Genomic DNA, 16,874 nt, shown 5'->3' with positions numbered 1-16,874 from the left:
TTCATGAAAAATCTGCCTGCTCCAGTGTAACCCACAGAGAAATTGTACGATGATTTATGCACACTGGTCTGGGAACATCTGAACCCGAAGAAAAGCGTTCTGATGGCGAGGTACTGGTTCTACACCTACAAAATGTCTGAAGGCCTGGAATTGGAGAGTTATGTCGCCGAGCTAAGACGCCTTGCAGGACATTGCGAATTTGAAGGACATTTGGAGCACATGCTCAGAGACTTTTTCGTACTTGGCATTGGCCATGAAACGATACTTCGCAAACGTTTGACTGTAGAGACCCCAACCTTGAGTAAGGCAATAGTGATAGCCCAGGCATTCATTGCCATCGGTGACAATACTAAGGAAATCTCTCAGCACACGAGTGCTGCTACAAGTACTGTGAACAAAATGATGTTGTTTTCAAATCGCAATGTACAGGGCAGGCCCCACATGCCTGCAGCTGCACGTCTGCAGATGTCTCAGAGTCCACCATCAAGGATGATGAATGCAAGGCCATTAACACCTTGTTGGCGCTGCGGGGGCGATCACCGTTTCCATTCATGCCGCTTCAAAGGGTACGTTTGCAAGTGCTGTAGAACAATGGGACACCTCCAACATATGTGCAGGCGAGCTGCAAATCCTGTTAATCCTGCAAACCACCATGTGGCAGAGGAGGACAGATCCACAGCGGATCACGATGAACCAGAGCCTCAGACTGAGGAGGCAGAGGTATATGTGGTGCACACATTTACCACTGTGTCCCCCGATAATGCAGAAGGTTGAACTAAATGAACTCCCAGTGTCAATGGAGCTGGACACGAGCGCGAGTCAGTCCATTATGAGCAAAGAGACTTTCGAAAAATTGTCGTGCAGCAAGGCCTCAAGGCCAGTCTTGACTCCAATTCGCATGAAACTAAAAACTTACATAAAGGAACTGATTCCTGTAATCGGCAGTGCTACTGTAAAGGTCTCCTACGATGGAGCGGTGCACAAGCTACCACTCTGGGTGGTACCGGGCGATGGTCCCACGTTGCTCGGCAGGAGCTGGCTGGGAAAGATACGCTGGAACTGGGATGACGTCTGAACGCTCTCGTCCGCTGACGACACTTCGTGTGCCCAGATCTTAAACAAGTTCCCTTCGCTGTTCGAACCAGGCATCAGGAAGTTCCAAGGAGCAAAAGTGATGATCCACCTAATTCCGAGGGCGCGACCCATTCATCACAAGGTGAGAGCAGTACCGTACATGATGAGAGAAAGGGTAGAGATCTAGCTAGACCGGCTGCAAAGGGAGGGCATCATTTCGCCGATCGATTTCAACGAATGGGCCAGTCTGATCGTTCCAGTCCTCAAGGGAGATGGCACTGTCAGAATCTGTGGTGATTACAAAGTAACTATCAATCGTTTCTCCCTGCAGGATCAATATCCACTACCAAAGGCCGACGACCTTTTTGCTACCCTGGCGGGAGGAAAGACGTTCACGTAGCTGGACTTAACCTCGGCTTACATGACGCAGGAGCTGGAAGAATCATCACAGTGCCTCACCTGCATCAACACACACAAAGGTCTCTTCATTTATAACAGATGCCCATTTAGAATTCGATCAGCAGCGGCGATATTCCAGAGAAACATGGAAAGCTTGCTTAAGTCGGTCCGGCGCACGGTGGTCTTCCAGGATGAGATCTTGGTTACAGGTCGGGGCACAGTCGAGCATCTGCAGAACCTGGAGGAGGTTCTTAGTCGACTCAACTGCATGGGGCTCAGGTTAAAACGCTCAAAATGCGTTTTCCTGTCGCCTGAAGTGGAGTTCCTGAGGAGGAGTATCAGGCCCACTGATTCGAAGACGGAGGCAATCGAGAATGCACCGAGGTCACAGAACGTGATGGAGCTGCGGTCGTTTCTAGGACTCCTGAACTACTTTGGTATCTTATTACCGGGTCTCAGCACACTGTTAGAACCACTGCATGCCTTACTGCATAAAAGAGACGAATGGGTTTGGGACAAAAGCCAAGAAAATGCCTTTGTAAAAACTAGAAAATTATTATGCTCAAACAAATTGTTTATGTTGTATGATCCATGTAAGAGTTTGGTACTAGCATGTGATGCGTCGTCGTACGAGGTCGGGTGTGTATTGCAATAAGCTAATGAGTTTGGGAAATTGCAACCGGTTGCTTATGCATCCAGAAGTCTGTCTAAGACTGAGAGAGCCTACAGCATGATTGAAAAAGAAGCATTAGCATCTGTCTATGGGGTAAAGAAAATGCATCAATATCTGTTTGGGCTAAAATTTGAATTGGAAACTGACCATAAGCCACTAATATCCCTGTTTTCCGAGAGTAAGGGGATAAATACTAATGCAACAGCCCGCATCCAGAGATGGGTGCTCATGTTGTCCGCATACAACTATGCCATCCGCCACAGGCCAGGCATAGAAAACTGTGCCAATGCTCTCAGTAGGTTGTCATTGCCCACCACGGGGGTGGAAATTGCACAGCCCGCAGATTTAGTCATGGTTATGGAAGCATTTGAGAGTGAGCAATCACCCGTCATAACCCGACAGATTAGAACCTGGATGAGCCAGGACCCCTTACTGTCCCTAGTCAAAAACTGTGTGCTTCACGGGAGCTGGTCCAGTGTCCCAGTGGAAATGCAGGAAGAGATAAAGCCACACCAATGGCGCAAAGATGAAATGTCTGTACAGGCAGACTGCCTTCTGTGGGAAAATCGTGTAGTGGTCCCCAAGAAGGGCAGAGACATCTTCATCAGTGATCTCCACAGTACCCACCCAGGAATCATAATGATGAAAGCGATAGCCAGATCCCATGTGTGGTGGCCCGGTATCGATGTGGACTTAGAGTCCTGCGTGCACAGATGTAACACATGCTCGCAGTTAAGTAATGCACCCAGGGAGACGCCACTAAGTTTATGGTCTTGGCCCTCCAAACCGTGGTCTAGGGTCCATGCAGACCCGTTCTTGGGTAACATGTTCCTTGTGTTTGTAGATGAGTACTCCAAATGGATTGAACGTGAGTTAATGTTGGCAAGCACGTCCACGGCCACCACTGAAAGCCTACGGGCCATGTTTGCCACACACGGACTACCTGATGTCCTGGTGAGCGACAACGGGCCATGTTTTACCAGTGCTGAGTTCAAAGAATTCATGACCCGTAACGGGATCAAACATGTTACATCAAACCAGCATCCAATGGTCAGGCAGAGAGAGCAGTGCAAACTATCAAGCAGGGCTTGAAGAGGGTAACGGAAGGCTCACTGCAGACTCGCCTATCCCGAGTTCTGCTTAGCTACCGCCGAGATCTCACTCGCTCACTGGGGTTCCACCCGCTGAACTGCTCATGAAAAGGGCACTTAATACAAGGCTTTCATTCGTTCACCCTAATCTACATGAACAGGTAGAGAGCAAGCGGCTTCAACAAAGTACACACCATGATAGCGCAAATGTATCACACGAAATTGAAATCAATGATCCTGTATTTGTATTGAATTATGGACAAGGTCCCAAGTGGCTTCCCGGCACTGTTGTGGTCAAAGAGGGTGTTTCGGGTCAAACTTTCAAATGGACTCATTCACCGGAAACACTTGGACCAAATCAAACTCAGATTCACAGACTTCCCTGAGCAACCCACTTTGGACCCTACCTTCTTTGACCCCCCAACATACAAACCAGTGGCAACCGACACCGCGGTTGGCCACGAAGCAGAACCCATCATCCGCAGCAGCCCAGCAGGACTCACCACAGCAGCCCAGCGAGGGCCCAACAGATGATTCACCAATACCAGCATTTGCACTGAGACGATCAACCAGGGAAAGAAAGGCCCCAGATCGACTCACCTTGTTACACTGTTGACTTTGGGGGGGAGTGTTGTTATATATGTAAACTTGCATATACCTTGTACAGCCACCAGATGAGCACAGGTACTTAAGGAGGCCTCTCAGGCTGAAGAGGCACTCTGGAGACCTGCAATAAAAGACTAAGGTCACACTTTACTTTGAGCTTACAGTATCCAGTCAGACCCTTTGTTCATACATAACATACACTATTTGAGTAAAATTACTGATTGTTGGTTCCAATTGACATTAGTCATTTATAGTTTCATCAAATTGCATTCTAAGTAACATTTGGACCATACTTTGCTGTGTGCTAGCAGATTAAGTGAGATTGAAATCATCACATTTTAAATATTAAGTTATGTGCCAACTAATATGATATATCTATCACTAATATTGATGGATTCTGTCAAGGTTAAGTTTAGGTATCTGAGCTCCAACACAGGAAAAGGCCCCCCGCCCCGCTACCCACCCCACAAAACCCAGAAAAATCCCCACACCACTCGCTTATACAAGTGTCCAAAAATACTCCAGAAAAACACCTTTGTCATCTGTCAAAATAACTCCAGGAATAATACACAATGTGAAAAGAGTGCCCCAAAATAACAGATAAAACTAAAATGAAAACTTAAATATTCTTAGTACAAGCAGCTAAAAATGCATTGGCCTAGAAATTGGATAAGGCCCAAAAATGGGCCTTCATGCTGCCTGCTAATTTAAATGACATCAGTGTCCAGCGTAGTATTAAACATCAGTGTCCAGCGGTGTGGCCCCCGACAACGTGGACCACTTCCCCTTTCTCGGGAGCCTCCTATCAACAAGAGCAGGCATTGATGATGAGATCCAACACTGCTTCCAGTGCGCTAGTGCAGCCTTCGGCCGTCTGAGGAAAAGAGTGTTTGAAGACCAGTCCCTCATAACTGTCACCAAGCTCATGGTCTACAGGGCCATAGTAATACCCGCCCTCCTCAGAGACATGAACCATGTACAGTAGACACCTCAAGTCACTGGAGAAATACCACCAGCGATGTCTCCGCAAGATCCTGCAAATCCCCTGGGACGACAGACGCACATTAGCGTCCTTGTCCAGGCCAACATCCCCAGCAGTGAAGCACTGACCACACTTGATCAGCTCCGCTGGGCACGCCACATAGTTCGCATGCCAGACGAGAGACTCCCAAAGCAAGCGCTCTACTCTGAACTCATCCATGGCAAACGAGCCAAAGGCGGGCAGAGAAAACGTTACAAGGACACCCTTAAAGCCTCCCTGATAAAGTGCGACATCCCCACTGACACCTGGGCCATAGACCGCCCTAAGTGCAGGAATTGCATTCGGGAGGGCGCTGAGCTCCTCGAGTATCGTCGCCGAGAGCATGCAGAAATCAAGCGCAGGCAGCAGAAGGAGTGTGCGGCAAACCAGGCTCCCTGCCCAACCTTTCCCATCTGTGACAGAAACTGTGGTTCTCATATTGGACTGTACAGCCACATGAACTCATGCTAAGAGTGGAAGCAAGTCTTCCTTGATCCTGAGGGACTGCCTATGATGATGAATGTTAAACGTGCTGTTGATGGCTGCACACTTCAGCAAGGAGCCCAAGTTCGTGCGAGGCTAGCAGCAATTAAAGTTAAGCTGCACTTCTTAAAGCCATCATGCACCACTTATCGGGGAAGTGTATTCTGGCTGCAGCAGGTACTAAAAGTTGTTGTAGAGGACAGTGTGACCTACAGGAAGAGTGAAGTTGGGGCAACATGGCAGAGAGAGGGCTCCCAGATTTTTGGATGCAGCACTCGAGACCGTGGTGTCAGAGGTGGACTGGAGGAGAGGTGTCCTCAATCCACAGGGGGCCAAGAGGCCCTCCAGACACATGCTAAGAAGTGAATGACAGCAGATAGCCGTCACTGTCAATGCAAGCAGTGTAACCCAGAGGACCTAGACGCAGTACAAGAAGAAGTTTAATGGCCTCACATGAGTGGCCAAGGTCAGTGAATTCATCTTCAAATGCCATATCCCTCCATCTGCATCACTAGCATCACACACTGCTCAATGCAGCACACCACTAACATTCACCTACCAACAATCTCTATCACACAAGACTCATATCTGACATTCATAGCTTCACCTCACCTTCTTACCAGTGCTGCAAGCCTCACACCCACATCCCACAGCTATTCAACTATGACAGGTACATCACCCAAACACATTTCCCCACATTCACTGACACACTTCCCTTTTTCTTGCAGGACAAGGGGGCTCACAACCGGCGGAAGTAGGACCTAACTTATGGAGAACAGGTGCCTGCATGACCTCACCCCATGGAAGAGACGCTGCTGGAGATAATTGGAAAGGTCATCGCTTAACCCGTGGCCCACAATCTCTTCTGATTTACAAACTGCAGATGGTGTAAGCATGCACCTCCTGTTTACCCACCATTCCCTTCACCGCAACCCAATCCTAGTGTCATTGTCCTTTCAGATAGCGAAGAACCGCACCCTGGCCAGGCAGTTTTGGAGGAGCAGGAAGTGCAAGAGGAAGAAGGAAGTAATGCAGAACACACATCATCATCACTCAATTTCACACTGGAGGCCACCAGCTCAGATACTGACAATCTGTATACTTTAGATGGGTTAGACGCAGGATCTGCATGTGGTGAGACACTGGGCCTGATTGGCCTGCAGCCAGGGCAGGGGGAAAGGGCAGCGCATGTGCGAGCTCCCCAGAGGGCAGGGTCGCACACAAATTCTGCTGCACAGGACTCAAATGAGGACTTCGATGGGGCAGCCTACAGAAGAAGGCTGATGGATATACACAATTAAATGCTTGATGCATTGGCAGGCATGCCAGAAAACCTGCGTGTAATGTCAAGGGGCATGGAGGAGTCCGGCACCAACCTTGCACAGGGCTTTGCGCAGAGCTTGAAGCCCATCCTTTCCAGCATGAAAGTGTTAGACAGTGCCTGATGGCTGATGCCTCAGCTTCCATTGCAGCACTAGCAGAAGCCATCCAATGTCTGAGTGCTGCAGTGGAAGCTCAGACTGAAGTCATGCAAGGTTTGCTTGCTGCCACAGAAGCACCAATTACTACCATCATGGCTGTGGTTACCAGTATTGAAAGAGGCCTGCAGGATGTCACAGCAGGCCAGCAATCTGTCCCCTCCAACAGAATACTAGGATTGCTGAGGTGCCACTCCAGAGGAGTGGCAGTGGCTCTATGGAGCTTGAACCTGCTGTTCTCTTTCAGAATGACAGCATTCGCTCTCCCATCACTGCCACTCCACCAGTGTCATTGCAGTTGCCTGCCAGCCCAGACTGCTGCCACCAAAGCCGAGGTGGTGCAGTCCGCAGCATTGTCTACCAGGCCTAGAGGTCTTGAGGCCATCCTGCAAGGCCATCTTCAGTCTCCCAACTGAAAGTCAGCAGCTTTCCACCAGCCATGCTGCAGCCACTGGGGTAGCGCTGCGTAGGAACACTAAGACATGCAATGGCACACGGAAGACAGACACCAAGGGAATGCACAAGGGTGATTAGTTGACTTTGTTGTGTAATATTGGATGGATTGAGGCATAAAGTTGTGGTGGCTTTTATTGTAGCATGTGGCTGCTATGATGGTCCATAACAGAAGGAAGGTAATATGTGGGACTGTGGATGAATGGACAATTGGGGTTGCGTTCACCAGTACTGCGGTCGGATCAGTTGATCCCAGGCAGCCCATCTAGAAAGGGTTCATCTTGGTTGCATCTTCCCTTCCCCCTCCTCCTCCTCAGCTTCACCGTATAACTGGTGGCAAGGGCTGTGCCCTCATGATGGTGGTGTGCAGCATGCAGCAGACCATGACGAATTTTGAGACACTGCAGGGCCCTTCCATAGAAACATAGAAAATAGGTGCAGGAGTAGGCTATTCGGCCCTTCGAGCCTGCACCACCATTCAATAAGATCATGGCTGATCATTCACCTCAGTACCCCTTTCCTATGGAAACATAGAAAATAGGTCCAAGCAACGGGAGCATTGAGGACCCCAATGGTCTGCTCAATTAAATTGTGTGTGTCACAATAGCTTTTGTTATATGCATGCTGCCCACATATGGTTGGATTGCGCACCGGAATCATGAGCCAGGTGGTCAGCGGATAGCACTTGTCACCCAGTAGCTGCCCTCTGGTTTGTCGTCGTGGCTCAAAAGCAGATGATGCAGCGGACTGCCGCAGAATGAAGGTATCATAGCTGCTGCTAGGATATCAAGCATTAACTTGAATGATATGCTGTGTATGGTCGCCCACCAACTGGACATTGATGGAGTGGAATCCCTTCCGGTTGCGATACATTTCCAAGTTCACATGTGGTGCCCGCAAAGCAATGTGTCTGCAGTCAATGGCACCGTGCACCATGGGGAAGCCTGCTATCCAGAGCCTCAGTGACCTCCCTTATGTAACGGTGAATGACAAACTGTGAGATGTCATCTACTCCAAGGAATGAGCCTGCCGCATAAAAATTCAAGGGCACGCTCACCTTCGCAGCTACTAACAATGCCGTTCTCATCCTGTTCTGAGGCTAATGGTTTGCTGGCAACAGGTGGCAGATTTCAGTAAGCAGTGAAGTGGAGACGTTGTTCCTTGCTGAGGTTGAAGTAGGAGAATTGCTCCCTTAGACCCTGAATGAGTATGGCCTCCTGCTGAGAGCCCTCCCCATCGTCTTTGAGCAGTTTTTCCTCCTCTGTGTCACCTCTGCTCATTCTCCCCATCATGTTGCAGGTCTGGGAGTCGCTACTCTGAGCAGAAGCCTTGAAGTAACCTGCCACACTACTTCCTTGAGATTTCAACAACTTCAAATAAGACACCAAACCAAGAAAGACTTGTACAAACTCACCAAGAGCCAGTAGAAATCAATCAGCAACTAACCTGAAAGCATGTGATGATCCCTTTAATAGTATTGGTGGAGTGTCTTTCCTGCGGCTAAACGCAGGTTCAGCTCTGCGTGTTGGCTGCAGCATTGAGGTCGAAAATGCGTTTGTCAAATCGGCATTACACCAAAATGGCATCCGATGTGACCTGCACCAGAAGTGCACCTACCTCTTTTCATGCGCTAAATGCACATAGGCTTCGCTGAATGTGTCATCACAAAAATCTGGACTCATATTCAATGTAGTGCTGAGGGAGCACTACACTGTCGGAGTGCTGTCTTTCGGATGAGACGTTAAACTGAGTCCCCGTCTGCTCTCTCAGGTGGATGTAATAGATCCTATAACACTATTTTGAAGAGCAGGGGAGTTATCCGGGTGTCCTAGGCAATATTTATACCTCAATCAACATCACTAAAACAGATTATTTGGTCATTATCACATTATGCGCAAATTGGCTGCTGCGTTTCTAACATTACAACAATGACTACACTTCAAAAAGTACTTTGTTAGCTGTAAAGCGCTTTGTGACGTCCGGTGGTGGTGAAAGGCGCTATATAAATGCAAGTCTTTCTTTTTTTCATTCAAATCAACGTGCTGGCGAAAAGTTGGGCTAATTGCCCACCTACTGCGCATTAATTACCCTGAAGATTTTTATGTCTGTTACAAACAGGCACAGGAGCCTGTTGCACAGCGTAAGGGGAGGCAGGGATGAGAAAACTGTAATTAATGTTGAGCTAGGTTTATGCTACTGCCCATAACAATGAGGCACTGCTTCACTGAGCGGATACAAACTTTGAAAGAAACTTTGATCTTCACGTCTTAGCTGCCCAGAGGCCTTTTGTAGTTTCGGTTTAATTATTTCCCAACTTCTATTTAGATAGGATTCATTTTCATGATTTCCTATTTAAACTCTCAATTTTAGATTACTTAAATAAATTAAATGTTAATTAGTTTAATAGAGGAGAAACACATCGATAGAACTATGAGATTGTAATTATAGGTTTACGTTGTCATGGCCCAGAATTAAAGGGCCGATATTAATTCAGTTACATGCTTTCTATAAAAAAACATCCTCATCGAGTTTTATGGTTTTAAGGACACCTTCAGTAAAAAGTATCTCAAGACTTTTCAATGGTTGATCGAATTCTAGAAATATTGAAATCTTGGTTTGTGCATTAAATACTATTGCAATGATCATAATTTGTTAATAAAATAGCATTTCTGGCAGCTAAATTATTTAAAATGAGTTGTGGGCAAATCAGCAATTTTCTCTGTTTCCTGATTGGCTAAGAATCAGGAAGTGAAAGGAACTCTTCCCCACGCACAATGCTGCACCCCTGGGCTCGGTGGGGCACTACGTTATGCACAACTCTGCAGCATTTGAGTGCAACTTCTCGAAGCGGGGTTTACACAAGGTAAGTGTGTATTCCGATCGGATGTCAGCAGCGTACTCCTTAGCTACGTCATTGACCACAAATTCAGGGCCAATCAATGCTATTCTAATACTTTAAAGAAATACAACATACTAATATTTTAACTTACTTCCATCTGCGGAGGTAATTTTTGAACATTCATCGAAGAGTCAGTTCGAATATACCTTTGCCTCAGTTTATGAATACTGCGCTGCAGTGAAACGGATTGTGGAATTTCTGCTTGCAGTAGCATCTCAGACTTTTGTTTTAATGCAGAAATGTTCTTCAGCAACAAAAGAACTCTTAAAAAAATGTAGAAACATTAATGGCTGTAGGAATACATAACTGTAGAAACATATAATTGTAGAAACCCCAGGTTACACCTGTACTCAACCCCACTCCTCATCTCTAGGTCCCGCTCAAAGCTCCAGACTTCCCTTCCACTGCAGGATCAAGGAAAGAGGGTGGTGGCAAGAAGCTATGGGAAAATATGGGCCTCTCCTTCCCTTTCAATATTATTAGGTGAAGTTCTAATACCAGTAGCATCACAAAAGTTACAGCAGTAAATACTTGTTTTTAATAAAGCTTGCTTTAGAAAGTGTCTGGAGATGGTGGAATTATTAATAAAATGACTTTTAATTTTTGTTATGATACTGGGGCTTCACTCCATGTCCCAGAGGGAAGAGGATGCATTTTGCCACCATCTCCTGACCTCACGTAGGCCTCAAGCATCCCTGTTTTACTGTCTCCTGGCCTCAGGCAGGCTCAGTCACTGTGGTCACTCCCTCCTGCCTGCTTCTTCCCAGCTTTTACCTTCTAATCCCAGGAGGCCTCTGCCTCTAAGCTGGCTGCATTCTGGCCCCTGCCTTCCTGTTTGCTTACTCATCGTTGGCTTTCCCTCTCCCTTTCCTCCCAGTCAAGCCTTCTGCTCACTCATATCAGGCCTGGAAGAGAGTTTGGGAGGGGGAAAGCCTAGCTCCATGCTGAGATGCAACAGGGACTGAGGCTAGGGGTCCATGACTGGGAAAGAAATACAACATCAATAGAATAGTTACATGCACACCAGCAACACATGCCCAGAGAGAGAAGTTCCAATAGCTACTGGAGGGTTGATGTCCCAAGTTGCACTATAGGTCTTAATAGGAGGTGGCAGGAAAAGGAAAGAGTAAGAGAGAAACAGATAGATAGACTAAGACATACAAACAAAAAAAGGATAGAAAGTATGACAGAGTCATAAGAGAGGAGACACTGTGAAAGAGAGACTTATACAAAATGAGAAGAGCTAGAGACAGAAAGAAGTCTATGTAAGAAATAATGTGAGATGTATATAGAGATAAAGCCAGAAACAAGCCCTGCTCCAAATTCAGTGTCACACTGGATGGGGTTTGGGGTCAGATTCAGCCCTATCTCCACTCACTCTTGTCTTGTAAGACCAACAGCCTTGCTGTGCAAATTTTCCATTAGCATTCCACATAATCCTCTTAATGGCAAATTGTATTTCATCACGCTTGAATGACTGTATGATATTTAAAGTGAAGTAGTGTATAAGGCAAGTGAAATTTTTAGTAGCCAGCTCTTATAGCTCTGTGTTTGCTTGTGGCTCATATATAACATCCTATCCTGACACTTTTTGACCTTAAACTGTGTACCAAGGAAAAAGAAAGTTCAGCTAAGGCAGTTTTCTAAAAAGGAAAGATTAACCCCTTGTGGACTGATTCCAATTTCTGCCACATACAAGATAGGAGATGTAGTGGACATCTTAGGTATCCTCGAGGAAGTAATTTACCATGATTCAGTTTAATTGTTAGAGTTTGCTACACTAATATAAATGAGACAAAGAATTAAGATGGTTCAGTTAATAGGAGAATGTAAAACAGTCATCAAACATGAAAAAGGGCTTTGGAAAAATGTCTAAACGGTAGCAATTTCAATTTGAATGACGGGTTTTTAGCTATAAACTTATGACACAGCAGTTTAATTTGCTCTTAGTGCAGTGATTATGTACTGTATTTTCTTTGAACACACTTGCAGAATGTATAGGGCCCTGGTGAGACCACACTTGGAGTACTGTGTACAGTTTTGGTCTTCTTACCTAAGGAAGGATATACTTGCCACAGAGAGTGGAACGAAGATTCACCAGACTGATTCCTGGGATTGGGGGATTGTCCTATGAGGAGAGATTAAGTAGACTAGGCCTATGTTCTCTAGAGTTTAGAAGAATGAGAGGTGATCTCATTGAAACACACAATGTTCTTACAGGGTTTAACAGGGTAGATGCAGGGAGGATGTTTCCGTGGCTGGGGAGTCAAGACAGAGATTGATAGATTTTTGGATATTAAGGGAATGAAGGGATATGGCAATAGTGCAGGCAAGTGGAATTGAGGTAGAAGATCAGCCATGATCTTATTGAATGGCGGAGCAGGCTCGAGGGGCCAAATGGCCTACTCCTGCTTCTATTTCATATGTTCTTGTGTGTTTTAAGTTCTCAGGTACATGACAAGTAAAGCACAACTGAATAGCTAATCAAAAGATACCTGCAATAATCTGCTGAATCACTGTTAACTGTCCTAAAGGCATGTAATCACTATTAAAAAAACCTCAGTCCATCAATCCAGTTGTGAAGTCAGCAAATTTGGGCATTCATAGAAGGAACAAGGAGATCTTGAAAGCCTGCCTCACAGATGAGGCCCCACAGATCCTGTGGATAGTATAAGGAAACAGGAAAATGCCCTCTACAGAATAGCAACAGACCATTGAATAGAGGGTCCAGCAAACAAGAAAGGCAATTTCAAAATTACTGCACCTCAATGTACAATTAACCTATGTAAAGAGCAAATTACTAACATATTCAATTAATAATTTGTGCAGAAGAGTAATTGCTCTTCAATTTAATAAAATACTGTTATATATCTCAATTGGCACTGAGCAGTTTTCACATCGATAATTATGAGCAAAATAACATATATGTAATGAACTTTGCATCTTTTAAGATAATTATCCTTCTATTGTGATAGCCTTGTTAAAAACAAATTCACTGTTTTAGTAAAGTATAAAGCTAATATATATTTACAAAAATATACTTTTAATACCGTTTTAAATAAATCCACTTGTAACCACAGAAACCATTAGTCAACGTGCTTGTCTTGAGGCTGATCAGTGTAATAGGCCTCACATTGAATGCATATATAAATAAGACCTGAATGAAGCAACAAAAAGCAATTTAAGTTAATTTTTTTTGTTTTCCTCATTCATAGCTAACATTTGCAATGTAGTAAAATAATTATCCCTTTTTAAATAAAAACAGAAAATGCTGGAAATACTTAGCAGGCCAGACAACATCTGTGGAGAAAGAAACAGAGTTAACGTTTCATGTCGATAACCTTTGTCAGAACTGGAAAAAGTTAGAGATACGGCGGGTTTTATTCATGTGCAGAGGCAGGGAAAGGAGGAGGGGAGGAAAGAACAAAAGGGAAGGTCAGTGATAGGCAGGAGTGAGTCCTGCACGACAAACGATACAAGGCAACGGGAGATGGTAATGGGACAAGTAAAGAAACAAAAGATGGGTCTGGATAGGGTGTAACTGGGAATGGCAGAATCATCAACAGCTGCCGTCTGAAAAAATGGGGGCAGAGGTTATGATCTGAAATTGTTGAACTCAATGTTGAGTCTGGAAGGCTGTAAAATGCCTAATCTGTTCCTCGAGCTTGCATTGAGCTTTGTTGGAACAGTGTAAGAGGCCGAGGATGGAGAGGTCAGAGTGCGAGTGGAGCGGAGAATTAAAGTGACAGGCGACAGGAAGCTCGGGGCCACGTTTACGGACTGAACAGAGATGTTACGCAAACCAGTCGCCCAATCTGCGTTTGGTCTCCCCAATGTAGAGGAGACCGCATCATGAGCAGCAAATATAGTATACTAAATTGAAAGAAGTACAAGTATTGCATCTCCTGTGCTTGCAAGGGAAGGTGCCGTGGGAAGAGGAGGGGCTGCTGGGGGTGATTGAGGAGTGGACCAGGATGTCGCAGAGGGAGCGGTCCCTTCAGAATACTGAAAGGGGAGGGAAGGGGGAAGATGTGTTTGGTGGTGGGATCACGCTGGAGGTGGCGGAGGATGATGCATTAAATGTGGAAGCTGATGAGTTAAATGTGGATGCTGGTGGGGTGAAAGGTGAGGACAAGTTTGTGGTTCTGGGAGGGAGGGCAAGGGGTGAGACCAGAAGTGTAGGACCCTGTTAATCATTGTAGAGGGGAACCCTCAGTTGAGAAAAAAGGAAGACATATTGGATGCACTCATATGGAAGATGGCATCATCAGAACAAATGCAATGGCGACGGAGAAACTGGGAGAATGGAAGTGTCCTTACAGAAAGTGGGGTGGGAGGAAGTATAGTCAAGGTAGCTGTGGGAGTGAGTGGGCTTATAGTATATGTTTGTTGATAGCCTATCCCCAGAAATGGAGACGAGAAGTCGAGAAAGTAAGAGATGGACCATGTGAAGGTAGCAAAGAGAATGAAATTTTCCAATTCAGGGCAAGACTAGGAAACAGCACTGATACAATCATCAATGTGCCAGAAAAAGAGGTGAGGGAGGGACCTATGTAGAACTGGAACCAAAGAATGTTCTACATATCCCATTAAAAGGCAGGCATAGCTAGGACCGATGCAGATTCCCATAGCAACATCTTTTATTTGGAAGAAGTGAATGGAGTCAAAGGAGAATTTGTTCAATGTGAGAACAAGTGCAGCCAGGCGGAGGAGGGTGGTGGTGGATGGGCTAGTCATTGGGCCTGTTCAAAGAAGCGGAGCACTGTCAGGCCATCCAGATGGGGGATGGAGGTGGAGGGATTGGACCCGTGACGACCCTGATAAAATTTCAGTGTCAGGGGTCTCCTTTGCCACAGACAATGTTGTTTTATTGCTTTCTAGTGCTGCATCTCCAGGCAGGGAAAGGTGGTAATGGATTGCTGCTAACATTACTAGGCCACTGCTGAGACCATCTCCTGACTAAGCACAAATATCTGCTTGAATGTAAAATAGAGGTTTTTGAAACCTTTTCTAATGACAGCCAAATGTAGCTTTGACTGCTCCTTGAATCTTGCACCACAAATCATTAATAGCAGCAGTGTTAACATTCAGGAGAGAAGGTCCAACTGTATGTATATGGCCAGCAGTACTGGTCAACACTGCAGTTGTCACTACTAAAGCTCTCCGCTCCATGGCAGACTCACTGATCACAAACACTCTTCCACCTTTACATTGCTATTGACATAAAGCTCAATACATTCCAGACGCTCTTATCAACCTCATTTGCAAGCAATGCACTAAGGGTAAGATAAAGAGGCAAGTCATCAGGGGCATGCAAGCACACAGGACCTCTATTTATAATGTGCTGGCCCATGATCACTAGTTTCCGAACTGACACAATCATCTCTGATATGTATTTCATTGTATGCTGCCTCCCCAGTTCACTAAATAATGACCACGCAATTTCTTTCTCTGGGCTTTGTGCCAGTGTGACTGTTAATGCAAGATGCTCTGGCGAATGGTGCTCTATCAGGCTTGCTGCAGACTTTCATCGTCCTCTGTGAGAATGAATGGCACTTTATTGATCTGGCTATTATTTTGTCAATTTATGGCCTATTAACCACTTTTCCCCTAAGAGTCTGTGCTGGCTGCAATGTGTTTTGGAAGAAGTGACTCTTCAATATCTGAGCCTTCCAGTGCTCTCTGCCAAAGAGCTCCATAATGTGTTGGTCATATGGTGTTAGTAAGTAGTCCTAGTATCGACCGTATCTGTTCCTCTCCTTGTTCCTCTCCACGGAGCAGGCTCGAGGGGCCAAATGGCCTACTCCTGCTCCTATTTCTTATGTTCTTGTTTTGTTGTTCATGTAAATCTGAGTTTTAAGACATACAGGGATTTACTTTTCTCTTGGGTGAGAGAGTTGGCATTTAGTGCCAGTGCCTCATGGCTTTCTCCCATGAATAGCCAGTCTATCCTCTGCCGTACTTTATTGAGGAAAGTATTGAAGCCCTCTGTGCTGTGCCTTTGTCCCTTCTCTGGCATTCTTTGCCAGCTGCTCCTGTGGTAGGCATTCTTGAAAAGTAGGATAAAAACACTTATGAAACATCTAGTCAAGCTACCTGACAGTGAACTGAGTGAGCCTTGCTCTTTTGTTACCTACCTGCTGCTCCCCCAGTCTGCTACTACAATCTTCACCCAGAATTGGCTTTTTAAAGTTGCCCTCCAGTTTTCAATTACCCCAGCACAGCACTGCTGTTTTACATGAGATTTACACCAATGACTCCTCCAGTGGATACACAAATGAGTTGACCCCTAAAATTCTTGTGCCAGCAGCTCTCCAGACCATGTTGCTTTGGCGCAAATATTGAGCAACGGAATTTCAAGGCCGAAAACTGTAATTGGCTCATTTGGTGTCTATTTGTCTGCTGTTTTGCACCTAGTTATTACCTTCTGAGTTTCACAACTTGTAGGAGGTGTTACTAGAGCTGGCAGGTACCACTGGACACGTAGCTCTTTCTCTGAAGAGTATACTGCCTTGCTTATCTGGGGAGTAAGTTGACCAATGTAACTGTTCCCTGGGGATGTCAACATATATTCTCCAAAGACACTTGTGTAAATCTGCAACATACAAAATTACTAATTAATGTCTAATTAATAAAGACAAAGTTCGATGGTTCTGCTCATGTTGGAATTTAGCAACAGGAAAATACCAAAATGGTA

The 16,874-nt window shown here is 45.6% G+C and overlaps 1 protein-coding gene across 8 annotated transcripts in view; it reads right to left on the bottom strand.

The window, feature by feature from the left end:
* cfap54 (cilia and flagella associated protein 54) overlaps nucleotides 1-16,874 on the bottom strand; it is a 724,932-nt gene that overhangs the window by 11,074 nt on the left and 696,984 nt on the right. For 7 of the 8 annotated variants that reach the window (XM_070897703.1, XM_070897704.1, XM_070897705.1 and 4 more), the window contains 3 exons: nucleotides 16,602-16,772; nucleotides 13,228-13,334; nucleotides 10,269-10,440 (listed from right to left, as the gene is read on the bottom strand). In XM_070897703.1, coding sequence (XP_070753804.1) covers nucleotides 10,269-10,440; nucleotides 13,228-13,334; nucleotides 16,602-16,772 — 450 coding nt within the window. Of the gene's footprint in view, nucleotides 1-10,268; nucleotides 10,441-13,227; nucleotides 13,335-16,601; nucleotides 16,773-16,874 lie in introns of those variants that run through there. The other variant, XM_070897709.1, reaches the window with a different exon arrangement.

This window comes from Pristiophorus japonicus, chromosome 13 (assembly GCF_044704955.1).
Source record: "Pristiophorus japonicus isolate sPriJap1 chromosome 13, sPriJap1.hap1, whole genome shotgun sequence".
In the NCBI taxonomy this organism is placed as follows: Eukaryota; Metazoa; Chordata; class Chondrichthyes; family Pristiophoridae; genus Pristiophorus; species Pristiophorus japonicus.
The sequence above is the reverse complement of the archived record's forward strand: the minus strand, read 5'-3'. Positions and strand labels throughout refer to the sequence as shown.